The sequence below is a fragment of the Helobdella robusta genome (genome assembly GCF_000326865.2).
Source record: "Helobdella robusta unplaced genomic scaffold HELROscaffold_10, whole genome shotgun sequence".
Taxonomy (NCBI): domain Eukaryota; kingdom Metazoa; phylum Annelida; class Clitellata; order Rhynchobdellida; family Glossiphoniidae; genus Helobdella; species Helobdella robusta.
The window spans coordinates 4,418,568-4,432,927 of record NW_008703571.1 but is presented as its reverse complement, the minus strand read 5'-3'; the positions used below and the strand labels follow the sequence as shown (position 1 = coordinate 4,432,927).

At 31.3% G+C, this 14,360-nt stretch overlaps 1 protein-coding gene across 1 annotated transcript in view; it reads left to right on the top strand.

Moving 5' to 3' along the window:
* Positions 1-12,816, top strand: part of HELRODRAFT_96849 (hypothetical protein) — a 36,360-nt gene extending 23,544 nt beyond the window's left edge. The window contains exons 8-14 of the mRNA XM_009012112.1: positions 7,186-7,328; positions 7,475-7,564; positions 10,789-10,930; positions 11,037-11,200; positions 11,277-11,399; positions 11,591-11,720; positions 12,389-12,816. Of these exons, the coding sequence (XP_009010360.1) occupies positions 7,186-7,328; positions 7,475-7,564; positions 10,789-10,930; positions 11,037-11,200; positions 11,277-11,399; positions 11,591-11,720; positions 12,389-12,487 (891 nt within the window). The 3' untranslated portion in view covers positions 12,488-12,816. The remainder of the gene's footprint in view (positions 1-7,185; positions 7,329-7,474; positions 7,565-10,788; positions 10,931-11,036; positions 11,201-11,276; positions 11,400-11,590; positions 11,721-12,388) is intronic.
* The last annotated feature ends 1,544 nt before the right edge of the window (positions 12,817-14,360 follow it).

The following is a 14,360-nucleotide window of genomic DNA, read 5'->3' as shown; positions in this document are numbered from 1 at the left end:
TCACACATACATCCAAACACTCATTTGCTTATACACATTCTCGTCTATACACAAATTAGTCACAAATACTTACACATGAAATTAAATAAATAGTAAATAAATATACCTAAATAGAAACTCTATAATAAAATAAACCATCACAAATACATATGTGTACACTGTACACCCCATCACTCACATCATACATACAATATACAACCGTAACATGAAGTGTAACAAATAGATATATAACCGTATAAATAGATAAAACAATAAATAAAAGTAAACTTCATTGAAATAACGGTATCATAATATATATTAAAATAAAAATATACAGTATTTTGTTAATTATAATAAATAACCACAGACAAAATAATGAAGTTAATGGCAATCATTCTGCAATTGTTGAATAATATATTAAACAAACATATAACGTCCAACAAACATTTACTGTTTACCATTTATAACAATCATATTCAAATTTCCAAGGGATGTTAAACCAATGATTGTCCACATTCTTCGTAAATTCCGCAAGGTCACGAGAGCACACCACCTCTTTTGGAAGGTCATTCCACAATCTAACGACTCGATTTGTAAAATAATACTTTCTTAGATTTTTATTAAAGGTTTTAACTTTGAGCTTTAGCTTGTTATATTGTCATTCATCTTTTTAATAACAAGATGACCAGCATCGGATTAAACATAACAACGTTTAGTTTATTAAAATTCAAAATAAACTTATTTTCCGAATTCTTGCTGCAAATAAGGCCATATTTCGATTCCGAAATATATATATATATATATATATATATATACATACATATATATATATATATATATTCAATTCAATAATGAGTTTATTCAGCAAAAAGCTAGGAGACCCAAAGATATGACTTGTTGGGCCACCATAAAATTTACACCAAAAATTATAAATAGTAAAGAAATGTTCATATTTCACAATGAAATAACAATAGTTCTATAAATAAGAAAAAATAAGATTAATTAAATTATTTAAGTATTAATAAACCATCTTAAAATTGAATAAATATAAAGTATATAACGGGAAACATATGCATTAACAGAGGACATGGTTGAAATAATTAGACTGAATAGACTGATATATATATATATATATGTATATGTATATATATATATATGTATATATATATAAATATATACATATATATATATATATACATATATATATATAGTTAATAAGAAATATCACCGCATTTTCCGCAATGTTGAGTTTGTAACTAAGTTTTTAAATTTTTCAAAATCTTATTTTATCGATATTATTCAAATTAATAACAAAAATTTCAAATTATTTTAGACTGCATTTCTAATATACATTAACATAAAAGCTGTTTTCGGTAACCTTTACCATCATCAATGTAATAGAGTTTGTGATAGAGTTCATCTGGTGTTTATAGTTTTTTTAACAAAGGAACAACTCTGAGTTCCATTGTTTCTTTGTGTGAGTAATTTTTGTATACATCCAACACATCTCATGTATGTTAAATAGTTAAACCAAGTATTCATGTCTATTCAGATCAATTTGTACATGCATTCGAGAACCCATGAGGCGTATTGAGTGTCCGTTATGTGGGGATGGATTCCGCGGTGGAGGCTTGTTTGCTAAAGAGATAATTAGAAAACACAACAATATTCCTCGAGGCATATCGAGCGTCTGCTGTTGATGAACCCCATGGTGGTGGCTTATTAAATAATGTTAAATATATATTAAAAAATATTAAATAAAGAGGAGAATAGAAATTACTCGGGGCGTGATGAGCAGCTGCTGTGGGTGAACTTCATGATTGTGGCTCGAGAGCCTGGGAGGAATTAAAAAAATCCTCATGTAATTTCAGGCGTCTGCTGTGGGTAAACCCCATGGTGGAGGCTTAAATGAGAAAGAGTAATAAAAAATTTTTAGCAATAAAGAGAACTCTTTGGGGCATGTCGAACGGCTACAATGGGTAAACCCCATGGTGGTAGTTCAAATGCCTAGGGGAGAATAGAAATTTTTCGGAGCGTATTGAGCAACTGCTTTGGGTAAAACCCACGGTGAAAGCTTAATTGCTGAGCAATAAACAAGTAAAAACTTGAAAGAAAACCCCTGGGGCAAGGCGAGCGTCTGTTGTGGATGAACCCCATGGTAATGGTTCAAATGTCTGGAGGAGAATAGAAAGAATCATCGGGGCATGTTGAGCGTCTATTGTGGGTGAACCCAGTAGTGGGAGCTTGATTGCCGAAGAGGAATTAAGAAAACTTTTTAAAAAATGTCGAGTTTCTGCTATGAGTAAACTTATGGTGGAAGCTCACTTGCCGAAATAGAAATAAGTAACAAAATCCTCAGAAGCATTGTGAGCGGCTGCCGTAGTTGATTCATGTGGCGGGGGCTCAATAAGATTGCGTTAAATTGGTTCGAATCCTTTCTTACTGGTCGGACTCAACAGATTTTTTACTAAGGTAATCTCTCGGAACCAATGAAACTTACGTCAGGGGTGCCTCAAGGATCTGTCCTTGGACCGATTCTTTTAATTTGTACGTTGCAGAGATACTGAATTTACTGAATAAAGGTGGCTATTTTTGCCATGGGCACGCAGATGAAATGCAGATTTGTGTTTCATGTTTTCCAGATGAGATGCCTACCGTATTAAAGAAACTGACAAAAGCTATATTTAATGCAAGCTCGTGGCTGGGTCAATGTTGGCTAAAGTTGAATCAGACTAAGACTCAGTTTATGTTGGCTGGTACATGGCAACAAACGTCAGCGGTTGAATCTTCATCGATTAACAACAGTATGACTCATATAAGTTTCAGTATAACAGTCATCAATTTGGGAATTGTGATGAACTCTCGTATGACAATGGGTCCACAAGTCAATCTTTTAGTTAAAAAATGTTTGTTCCAACTACGTCAGTATTGTCAAGTCACAAAATCGGTAGATAGAGATACAATGACATTATTAGTACATGATTTCGTGAATTCTAGATTGGATTATTGTAACAGTCTTCTATATCGTATAGCTGATAAACTGTTGTCTAAATTTTAAATGGTTCAGAATCAGGCTGCTAGAATGATACACCACAAATTAAAATTTTGATCGTGCATCACCAATTCTAAAAGAGTTGCATTTGCTGCGTGTTAAACAAAGAATCATGTTCAAGTTTGGTGTAATGGTATTTAAAAGTTTGAATGGTCTGGCTTTAAAATATTTAGAAGATAAATGTATTAGAATTTTATCTATATCATTACATAGGCGTCTAAAGTCTGCTGATTCAAACAAGCTGTATGTAAGAGATCGGATTCTGAAAACAGCAAATAGAGATTTTGCAGTTCTTGGGCCTGTTTTTTGGAACCGCCTACCTATCGAATTACGTATACCTGGGTTATCATTAACTGAGTTTAGAAAACGTCTGAAGACATACCTATCTGGTAACTCCTAGATCACCACCGATAATGGCTTTGCATTCAACATGTTTATACGAGGAGAGCACTTATGAGAAGCAATTATAATTGGCGCTATATAGATACAAAATTTGATTATATATATATGCGGTTTGTAGATTTGTCTGTGAAGTTAGACGCAGATGCGGATTCAAATGCGTTATTCAATAAACGCAAAATTAAATTTTTAAATTTCAAAATTTTTCAGAATAAAAAATTTAGTTTTTTTCGCTTGTTTGCATATATGTACGTTTGTGAGTATGTTTGTGTTTTTAATGACCATAAATGAGTCTCTCTGGAGTCCACGTTGATAAAGCCAAGCAAGCAGCTTCCACAAATTACTTCAGGAGATTTGAATAAAAAAAGTTAGTTCAATGTACACACGTCCATACATACACACATACATACATACATGTCTATATGTGTGTGCTGTGCATATGTGCGTTAAAGTGTTATAAAAAACGCATGTGTGAAGTGTATCTATCTTTGATACTTAACACAAGTGTTATTATCACCGTATATACACATAACACATATACGATAAACACTTACGTATATACAAATAAACATACATATATATGTAATATATTTGGAATGACCAACATAAATATATATATATATATATATATATATTGAAACTGCACTCATTGATATTTTCTCCCAGTTGTTCTCTTCAGTTGACAGTCAATGCGTTTCTTTCTTGGCATTACTTGATATGAGTGCTGCATTTGATTGTGTCGGTCATACTCGTCTCATGTATAAACTCTCCACAAATTTTGTTCTCTCTGATTCAGTCTTATCGTGGTTCGCTTTCTATCTTTTAGGCCTTACCCAGCAGGTTTCTTACAACAACACCCTCTCTTGACATAAACAAACTATCGTTTGGTGTCCCCAGAAATCTGTGTTGGGACCTCTGTTGTTTCTTATGTACACTGCTGATGTTTTTGATATCATTCAAAAATATGAGTTCAGCTACCATGTCTTTGCTGATGATATTCAGTTATTGGTATCTTGTCCTGTTGATTCGATTGACGCTACTCTGAATAAACTGATTGATTGTCTTATCGAAATTAGATCTTGGATGAGTATGAATCAGTTAAAGTTAAGTCAATCTAAGACACAAATATTACCGGTTGGTTCATGGCAGCAGCTGTCAAAGGTCAAAATTTCATCGATCAGTGTCGGCAATGACATCATTGAATTTTCCACATCTGTCCGTAGAGTTATTATTGACTCAAACCTAAAGATAGATTTACATATTAATAATTTAGTGAGGGTCTGCTTCAACTAACTCCGCAATGTCAAAAAATCACTAAACACGTCTGTTCTTCAAAGTTTGATTTCCTCTTTCGTTTTTTCCAAACTGGACTATTGCAATGGTCTTTTTTATGGTGTCACTAAAAAAATGTTTTCAAAGCGTCAGTCAATACAGAATCGTGCGGCTAAGCTAGTTTTGGGTGGTTCGTGGTCTGATCATGTTACACCTATTTTGAATAGGTTGCACTGGTTGAGGGTTGAGAAACGTGTATCCTTCAAGTTAGCAGTTTTGATGTTTAAATGTGTCAATAATGCAGCACCTCCCAATCTCATTGATAGATTGGAATCATACAAACCTCATTTTTCAAAATATTCCTTCCGATCAACCGAGCGCAATTTATTTTTTATCTCGACTAAAAAGTTAGCGACGGGTTTCCGTCTTATTTGTCTATGATTTAGTAGCGCTTTTTTAGCTAGTGATTTTGAGATTCAACAATTAAAAAGCGCTGTATATAATTTTCCGTAATTAATAATATATATATATATATAATATGAGTATATATATATAACATGAGTATATATATATATATATATATATATATATATATATATATATCCTAGTAAAAAACCATAGTTAATGCAGTAATTTTTGAAATCTATTGAATTTCTAGCGTTGGATAGTTTTTGATTACATTTCTCAATATTTCGAACCAAATTCTTGTCGTCATTATTTATTTTATTAACGATAGAATATGCTTTTCCAATTCATTCTCGAGTGTGTAGGATCTTTTTCCATTTTTCAATCATCTTCAGCACTTGTTGCAGTTTATATTGAGAATTTGTATAACCCAGAACATGTTGCAATTTATAATGGAAAATGCCTTTGTTCCTGTGATTTGCATTTATCATTAATAACAATAAAATGATTGAAAAATCCTATACACTCGAGAATAAATAGAAAAACTGTCTAACATTTTATCTATTAAATGCATTATTTACAATATAACCAAATAGCAACAAATATCAAAAGTCTTGTAAAAATGGATTGGGCGAACATTTTTCTGGCGAACGTTCCATTTATCGGGCAAAAACTTTATTTGGCAAATCTTCCATCGTTCGGGCGATTCATCATTCGGGCGAAAAATGTATCGAGTCAAAAACGTGTCATCATAAAATAAGTTTAAGAAAAGGTAAAACTGTTCAACAAGTACAGAAACGTTATGTTAACGCTTTGACATAGATCAAACGTTTATTTTTATTTTGGAAACTATTTTTACCTCTAACGTAATTTTGCTACTATTAATTTGACTACACTGTTATATTTTTATCAATCAGAATGCTTTATTTCATTATTTCAACTGTTTTATATCCCTCTGCGTTTTTATTTTGGAAGCTCACAAATTTACCTTGTCAGCACACACTTTTATTTATTTGAATTTAATTTTTTTTATTTGATGCCTTTCTTATAAATGATTATGATATTAATTTAATTATTTATATAACGAAAATTTGGGCTCCAACATTTAAAAAAAATTAGACTAAGTCAAAAATAAATTTTAATATTTAATAACAACTTTAGTTTTACAAATTTTTTATAGCAATATAATCAGCAACTTCAATTTTTTCTACATTTTGAATTTTATCAGTTTTACAAATAAACTAGCCATCTCGCCACGCGTTGCTGCTGTATAAGAGAATATAAAATTCAGTAAACACTTTATGGAAAAAATCATATTGCATTGCTATTAATATAACTGAAATGAATTTAAGGCTTTGAGACATCGAGAGGGATGCTGTTGTGGATATCGAGAAAATAAAAAAATTCTTTGTTTACCGCTCAGCGTACTTTGTAACGCAAATTTTTTCAGAAACATATATGACGTTGATTTTTGTTTCCAAGACCGATACACCGATATAACGTTATTAAAATTTCAAGTTCCATTCTCAACCGAAACCCAGTTGGATTTAATGCCGAATTAATAAAATAATTTCTAACTACCGATTGTCGTTTAAAATGTCGTTGTTTTGATATGCCTGTTTCACTAACTGTTTTCAATGTATGGAAACGTACTAATATTGATTAAATAATACAATTTTTTCTCCTTAAACATTTCTCAAGTGTACATAATAACTTCCCTAAGTACCATTCCGATCGGATAGACGGTGTAATATAACATTAAGGTCATACTGACAGACAGAGAGACGCACATACATATAAATGTATATATATACATTTTTTAAAAAGGCTTATAATTTACTTTGACACAATTTTGAAAATTGGTTGATAAAAAAAATTTAATTGTTTTTAATAAAAAAAAATTCATGCTTAATGAAACTAATTAAACAGAAATACAAATAACATGAAATGTTTAAAAACAAAAATTATCCAAGTTTGACTTGTAATCATACTGTTGCATCGACTGATAATAAATTTGAAACCGAGTGAAATACGCTGAAATAAAAATTGAAAGCTTCATGTGTTTGATATTCCGTAAGGTTGTTTTGAACAGAGATAATGAAAAAAAACTGCTGGCACTGAAAAGTATGGCCAAGTGTCACATCGTTGAAACGTCACAGCAAGAACATGTCATGAACGAGAAACAAATTTTATCTGAAATTAATAACAGCTTCGTCATCAGGTTTTTTATATTTGCACACAGATTTATTTGTTTGCATTTTTTACCTGTTTAATTACTTTTTTTGATTGTTATTATTATTATTATATTTATTATTATTTTTATCAATATTATCATTGAAACTTAAACTGATTGCAAACAAAATGCAGATTGTATAAAACCTTCAAAGACCGAAAGTATTTGTACCTGCTGTTGGAGTTGGGCGAGGGGGGTGAGCTCTGGTCTCTGCTCAGGGAGAGGTCTAGCAACTTGTTTTACTTTTTCAGAAAAATAATTATTGCGTTATAACTATCTTGACAAGTTCAGTTACTATTTGTAAATTGCTATAATTTACCAAAAATTTTAGTATATTGTTATCATTATTATAATTATTTATTATATTCCTTCTGCGTTTATTAGAGATGCATCGAATAGTAAATTTGCCCGAAGGTTGAATGGCCAAATAGTTAATGCACCATACAAATAGTTAATACACCATACAAATGGTTGATGCACCATACAAATGGTTGATGCACCATACAAATGGTTAACGCACTATACAAATAATTGATGCACCATTTTTTTAAAGTCGGAGAACTTTGAAAAAAAAAAATTTTAATGAAGAACAAGTTACCGAAAAAAACAGCAAATCGTGTTTCTATCTAACAATTCTTTATCAGAATTACGTTCAATCTATTGTTCAAATTCAGCTGTAATGGCCAAAATAAATTTTTCGCTTTTAATATTCAATAATTATTGTCCTGGAATCCAAAAAAGTGATGGTTTATACAAAAAATTTTCAACATTCGGCTATTCGACCCTAAAATGGCCAGGCCGAAGGTTCGGTGAGTCTCAAGTATTTATATAAGGTGTACTGTTTATTTATTTATTTATTGTTTGTTATAGTTATTTTTGTTTTTGTTGGAATTGTTGTTATTGAATTTATTTTAAATTATTTTTTTAATTAATTAACTTTAAAATTAATTAATTTGTTAAGATTGATTGCAAAGTACATAAATATTAAAATTGTTGAGGTGGAACGCATTTGTTTTAGTTCAACAATTTTTTATAACCGGAGTCCTCTATTTTACGATATCATTAAATTTATTTTTTTTTATATTCATTAGTGGTTCGTTCAAATTTGTTTGTAAAACACAAACGAAGACAAGATTAAATTAATATTAATTTCTCACACACCTGAAACAAGAGTAAGTAGAAAAGTTGATAAAGAAAGATAGGAATGGTTGTGATACAAACTTTTACAATGTAAATTGCCATGCTATTTTTGTTATTTCCGTGGCAATAACTGCAAAACTTGCCTGAGATGCGTGTGTGTTCAGCGTCGGCACACTGGTAAATGTCCGTTTTATGTTTAAATAAGAAAAATGTTTCAAAACCACAATTGCGACTAACGTGATTGGAGTTTTCGGCTCCGAAACGGACAAACAAAATGCAGTGCAGAAACGTTGTTGAAGCTGATTTAAATACGTCTGACAGCAGCCAAATAAAAACGTTCATAAACAAGTAGACGTATAAATGCGATGATATGGTTGAAGCGCTGAAATGCTGACCGATTGGGTGGTGTGATGGCCTAGTGGTTAAAGGAACCTCGTCCCGGTTCGCAGTGCGAGCAATCACCGGGTTCAAATATAAGAAAAGGATTTCCACCTATTAAAGGCTTTGTGTGTGATGCGTTGTCAAGCAAGATTTCATATACGCTGTTTGTGTGTTGTTAATTTGGCAAATATTATAATTATTCAACACCCTACGATCTGTCATCGTCACCTTTTAAAAGAAAAAATTAAAATTTAGAACCAACCATATACCACGAAACCACAAAGTAAGTGAGCGAAATATTCCAATGGCCTACAACATTGTTTGTATGACAATTATAACTGTGCGTAAGCACTTTTGAAACAACATCTACTGATTAAAATAACAATATTGATCTGTCTTTTTTTAAAGTTTTATGGCCAACTTTTCTTAATGAATACTTGATTAGCATTTTTATAAAGTCATCGTACAGTATTTTTCATGACATGAACATGATATGATGCTAAGTTAAATATATTTCACCGCTCTGCACCTACCTCCATAATGACTTTAAAGTTTATAACTTCAACATTTATTGTTTTGTTCAATTATTAAAAACTTTTAAAACTTATAAAACTTGTAATATAACTTGTAAAGTTAAATGTCAAAAAAAAGGAATAATAATAATTAGTATTATTATTTCTTTAGTCTTTATTATTGCAGCTCTGATATACGCAGAACCACTAACAATGAATGTTAGGGAGATACATTATCTGTATATCTTTTATTATGTTCTTCATATTTTCAGCCATTGATTTGAAGCAGCTATCTTCGCCACAAAGGCTGTTTATCCTTTTCACACGACGTACGCATGTATTTTTATGTGTACACGCAAGCACCGCATCATATACGCTGAGTATATGATAGCCATTGAGATGTTTGACTCAGCGAGCATTCGAACCATTGAGTCATCTCGCCGGCCAGCATGCAACAACTTACGTCGTTTACCCATTTACCAACCGCGAAAGGATTGACGGCTGAGTTGGCCGGGAGTCGGTTACCCGGATGAACCTGTAGAAGCTGCAGGATTCGAATCCGGGTCGTGGGAGTGGTAGACGGACACGCTAACCACTCGGCCACGAGATCCCCCTTATCTTTATTGCTGTTGTTATTATTATTATTTATTATTCTGTTGTTGAAATTGTCATTACTAGCGTTAAGATTATTGGTATTGTAACTGTCGCTAGTTGTAATATTATTTCTTAAGAATCAGTTTTCAAGTGATAAATATGGTTGTGTCGCCGATTTTAATTTGTTATAGCAGTTTTTCATTATGAACTTTACGATTCTGGGAAATTCTACGTCTCTTTTGTTAAGATTAGATAAATGGGTGAATGTTTTAATACTGTTATGTTTTTGTGTTGTTTAGCTCTTCTAGAGAACTGAAAAGTTATAAGTTTACAAACACCGGTGACATCTGAAGTCGTTAACCGTGCTGTTAGACTTCAAGTCATACTTTTTGTTTACCATATAAACTCATTATTTAAATGGTACAACAATATTCTCAAATGATGTGTTGCTTGATTGTTTAACCATCCGTTCTTGAAACTTTTAACTGATCCTCATCTCATCTAGTTGCAGAAGTCGAAAAAAATTTCTAAATTTGATAATTCAGAAAAATGTATTACCAGACTGAATTAATAACACATTTTTCTAACAACGAATCAAATATTGAATACTTTCAAAAATAAAAAAAATTAGACACACGTGTTTTTTTAAATGTTCATTCAATAATTTCAAAAATAAAAAGTATTAAACTAGACATGTTTTGTTTTAATATTAAAAATTGTTCATTTAATAACAATTGATTATTTAATTTTTTTGACTAATTTAACTTTCAGTTTTTCGTTCGTTTATTTTAGTAAGAAAACTTTTTCATAAACAAACACAGATTGGCATTCGACTCCAACGCTACCCGATTTTACAGTGGCTGTGTCATTGAGGCACTGGATTATCTACATTCAAGGCACATCATATTCAGAGATATCAAACCGGAAAATCTCGTGCTTAATCATCTTGGCTATGTTAAATTGGTAACTTTATGTACTGCAAAATTATTACACTATTTTATGATCTTTTTACAAATTTGTCATGTACGGTTTTATGTCAATGAAAAATTGGTTTTGTAAATTTTTAAAGGTTGATTTTGGATTTGCCAAGCGCATCGGAGTTGGTCAAAAAACGTTTACGTTTTGTGGTACGCCAGAGTACGTTTCACCAGAAGTCATTTTGAATAAAGGACATGATTATGCTACAGATATCTGGTCTTTGGGCATACTCATTTATGAGTTGCATATCGGCAGGTAATGTAACACCAATTAGATTTTCGTGATTAACAATTGCACTAGTCCTTAAATCGTGATGATAATTTTTATAAAGTCCTCCTTTCAACGGCTCAGACCATATGAAAACGTACAAAAAGGTTTTGAAGGGCATTGATTCCGTCGAGTTTCCAAAATTGTTCAACAAGTTATCCCAACAGTTGGTGAGGCAGCTCTGCAAGTGAGTAATAACTGATTAACAAACGGAAAAAATTTGCACCAGATTTAGTTTTACATTTATTTTTACACTTGTGTCAAATTTTGAGTTGAATATAAATGTTTTTAAACTGTCATTTTGAAAAAATAATTAATAAATGTTTGTATAAAACTTAATAAAAAAAATTGTGCAATAGTTACCAAACTATTTAACAGGACGAATCCAAACGATCGACTCGGCTACAGCGTCAATGGTATGAAAGCCATCAGGAAACACAAATGGTTTGATGGCTTCAACTGGGATGGTCTAAGAAGCATGTCCATCAAAGCTCCTCACTCAGTTAAGGTTGAAAAACATTTTTAATTAAACGTCAATTGTATATCAATCATTTTCGAAACAGTTTCACTTGAAACCACTTTTTTGAATAAAACCACCAATTAAATATTTTGGCCGAATAAAAATTAACGTAACCGGCATGAAATTGAAGACAAAAATTGTCCTTACAAATATTTCTATGTTTGAACGACCGAACCGAACCGATAGTGTCAGGAAGGTGTCCGACTGTTGAGAACTGTTACAACTGCACAAGAAATAAAATCGTCGTGATAAAATTATCTTAAGAAACAAGATTGTAACCCATTCTTCATTTTAAAGTCTAGTTGGCGATTCAAAACCATAAAATTAAAAACATCGGTTGCAATGTTATTAAAACAAAACAGCTTTCTCGTAGCTGTTAGTTTTGGATTATTTGCCATATGGTTTAATACAGACACGATAGCATTATAAAAATATTATAATTGAATGAAATTGTTAAAACAAAACATGAAACTGAATAAATATTGTTCCATATCTATTAAGCTAATACTGAAAAGTTGATTTCCAAGTCAACATTTTTAAAACATATAAATTTCGGCGTGGTTTTCTGCTGAGAAACAATAGCTTGAAAATTTTTCTCAGAATAATCCTACGCATAGATGATAGAGTTGATAAATTAAATGACTGAAACCAAAAAGGTGATGAACGAATCGGACCTGCCCAACTTGGAATACGTGACAGACGAACCAACCCAGCAGGCGGCCGATGATGACACTGGCTGGGATGTAGATTTTTAAAGCATCGAAATTAGAAATTTCCTTGATGAAGAACAAATGTATTGGAGGACTTTTTAAAATTATTTTATCTTGAAAATTTAGTAAACTTGATCATTTATCAAAATCTTATTTTGAAATGATGTTTCAATTATGTTTCTTCTCTTTTTTGCTGCAAATAATAAATTATAATGACATGGAAGTACTGAAATGAAGAACGACAGTAGTTGTGCAAATATTGTCATATGACATCCATATCATCTTACTGCTACGTATCACCCAATATCATCTTATTGTCATATCACCCAATATAAATTTTATTTAAAAATAAAATGTACTCAGTTCTGTTCAAATATTTGTTATGAGAGTCATTAAACAAGAGAAGATTTTAATAAGTTTTTATCCAAGAAGTACAAAATTTATAAAACTTATTTAATTATAACTTCATAAAATTTTTGACAGGAAGATTCTTGTGCGCAGATTAATATTAAAATACCTCAAACGACTTTTTGAAAATTCCGTTTATAAAATTGTGTGAAATAGAAAAATTACAAAATGAGAAATTTGTTAAAACCGCCAATAGTAGATGTCGTTTAATTTTTCTGTTGGATCTACACCAAATTATTTCCAACTTGCGTCTGCTTTCCAGCTTTCAAGTAACTAATTAGTATTTTTTGAAATGTGTTGGAGTGACAGAAAATCCAAAAATATTTATGAAAGTAACACAAATTAAAAATTGTTTATATTTGAGGACCAACCTTCATTTAAGTTTAAGGTTTCATGTAAAGTGCAAAATATAAGGTAAGGTACAACTTCCATCATTTTAAAATCAGTTTTTCATTCTTTTTGTTCCATTAATAATTGATATTGACAATTTCCATTTAAAAAAATGTTACTATGTTTTCAATTTAAGAATAAGTTTGCTATGTAGGATAAAATCTTTTCAACAAAAAGCCATTCGATATCCAAATTTGAAACCCCATCAATCAATCAATAAATAAATAAGTAAATCAGTCAATCAACCAATTAATCTACTTGTTTCTAAAGCACCCTTTCGCGATGTTCAACAGCGCTCCTCAATGAGTTTTGCAAACGGATGGGTCTTGAGATCCGCTCTGAATTTTGTAAGTAATGGAAAAATAGTTAGAGAAAGAGGTAGAGAGTTTCAGAAGAAGCAATAGAAAATTGCGCGTAAGAGTGTTTAACAGGAGTTAAGAAAAAGTGAAAACGAAAAGACGGTCGTGAACCGGGGCATTTATGAGTAATTAGCATATCTATTTAGTACTTGAGAAATAAATTAGACTTGTACATTATTGGGCAGATTTTAAAATTACTCTCTATTTTATAAGCAGCTAGTTGCTCAGTGTAAGAGAATGAGATATGGGGATATGAGAAAAGATAGGGGCACGAGTAATTAGACGAGCACCAACTTTGCTTCATCGAAAAAGTGTCGATGAAGATGCTCAACAGAAAATGGGTCATAGTATTAAATCAAACTTGATTATCTGAAAAACTCACTTCCAGACACTGGTAGCTTTGGGAGAAGAGATAACCAACATATATTAATAAATCAAAATCTTATTGACAAAACCTTCGTTGACACACTATATATATTGTTTTCAAATGTTGTTTTGACGTTTATTTATTTTTTTCGTGATTTTGTATCATATTCAAAGGCTGTAGCTATTAAGTTTATTTATTACAAAGAGATTTATTTTAATTTTGTTTGTTGCGTTTTCATTATGCAAGATTGTTGATTTTGCTCCACGCACTTCGATATTTGCCCCATCTGAACAAATGTCATCATGATCTTCATATAAATATGTTTTACAATTATAAAAAAATATTAATTGTTGATTAATTTTATATAATGAAAAAGGTTTTGTGACTGAACTAC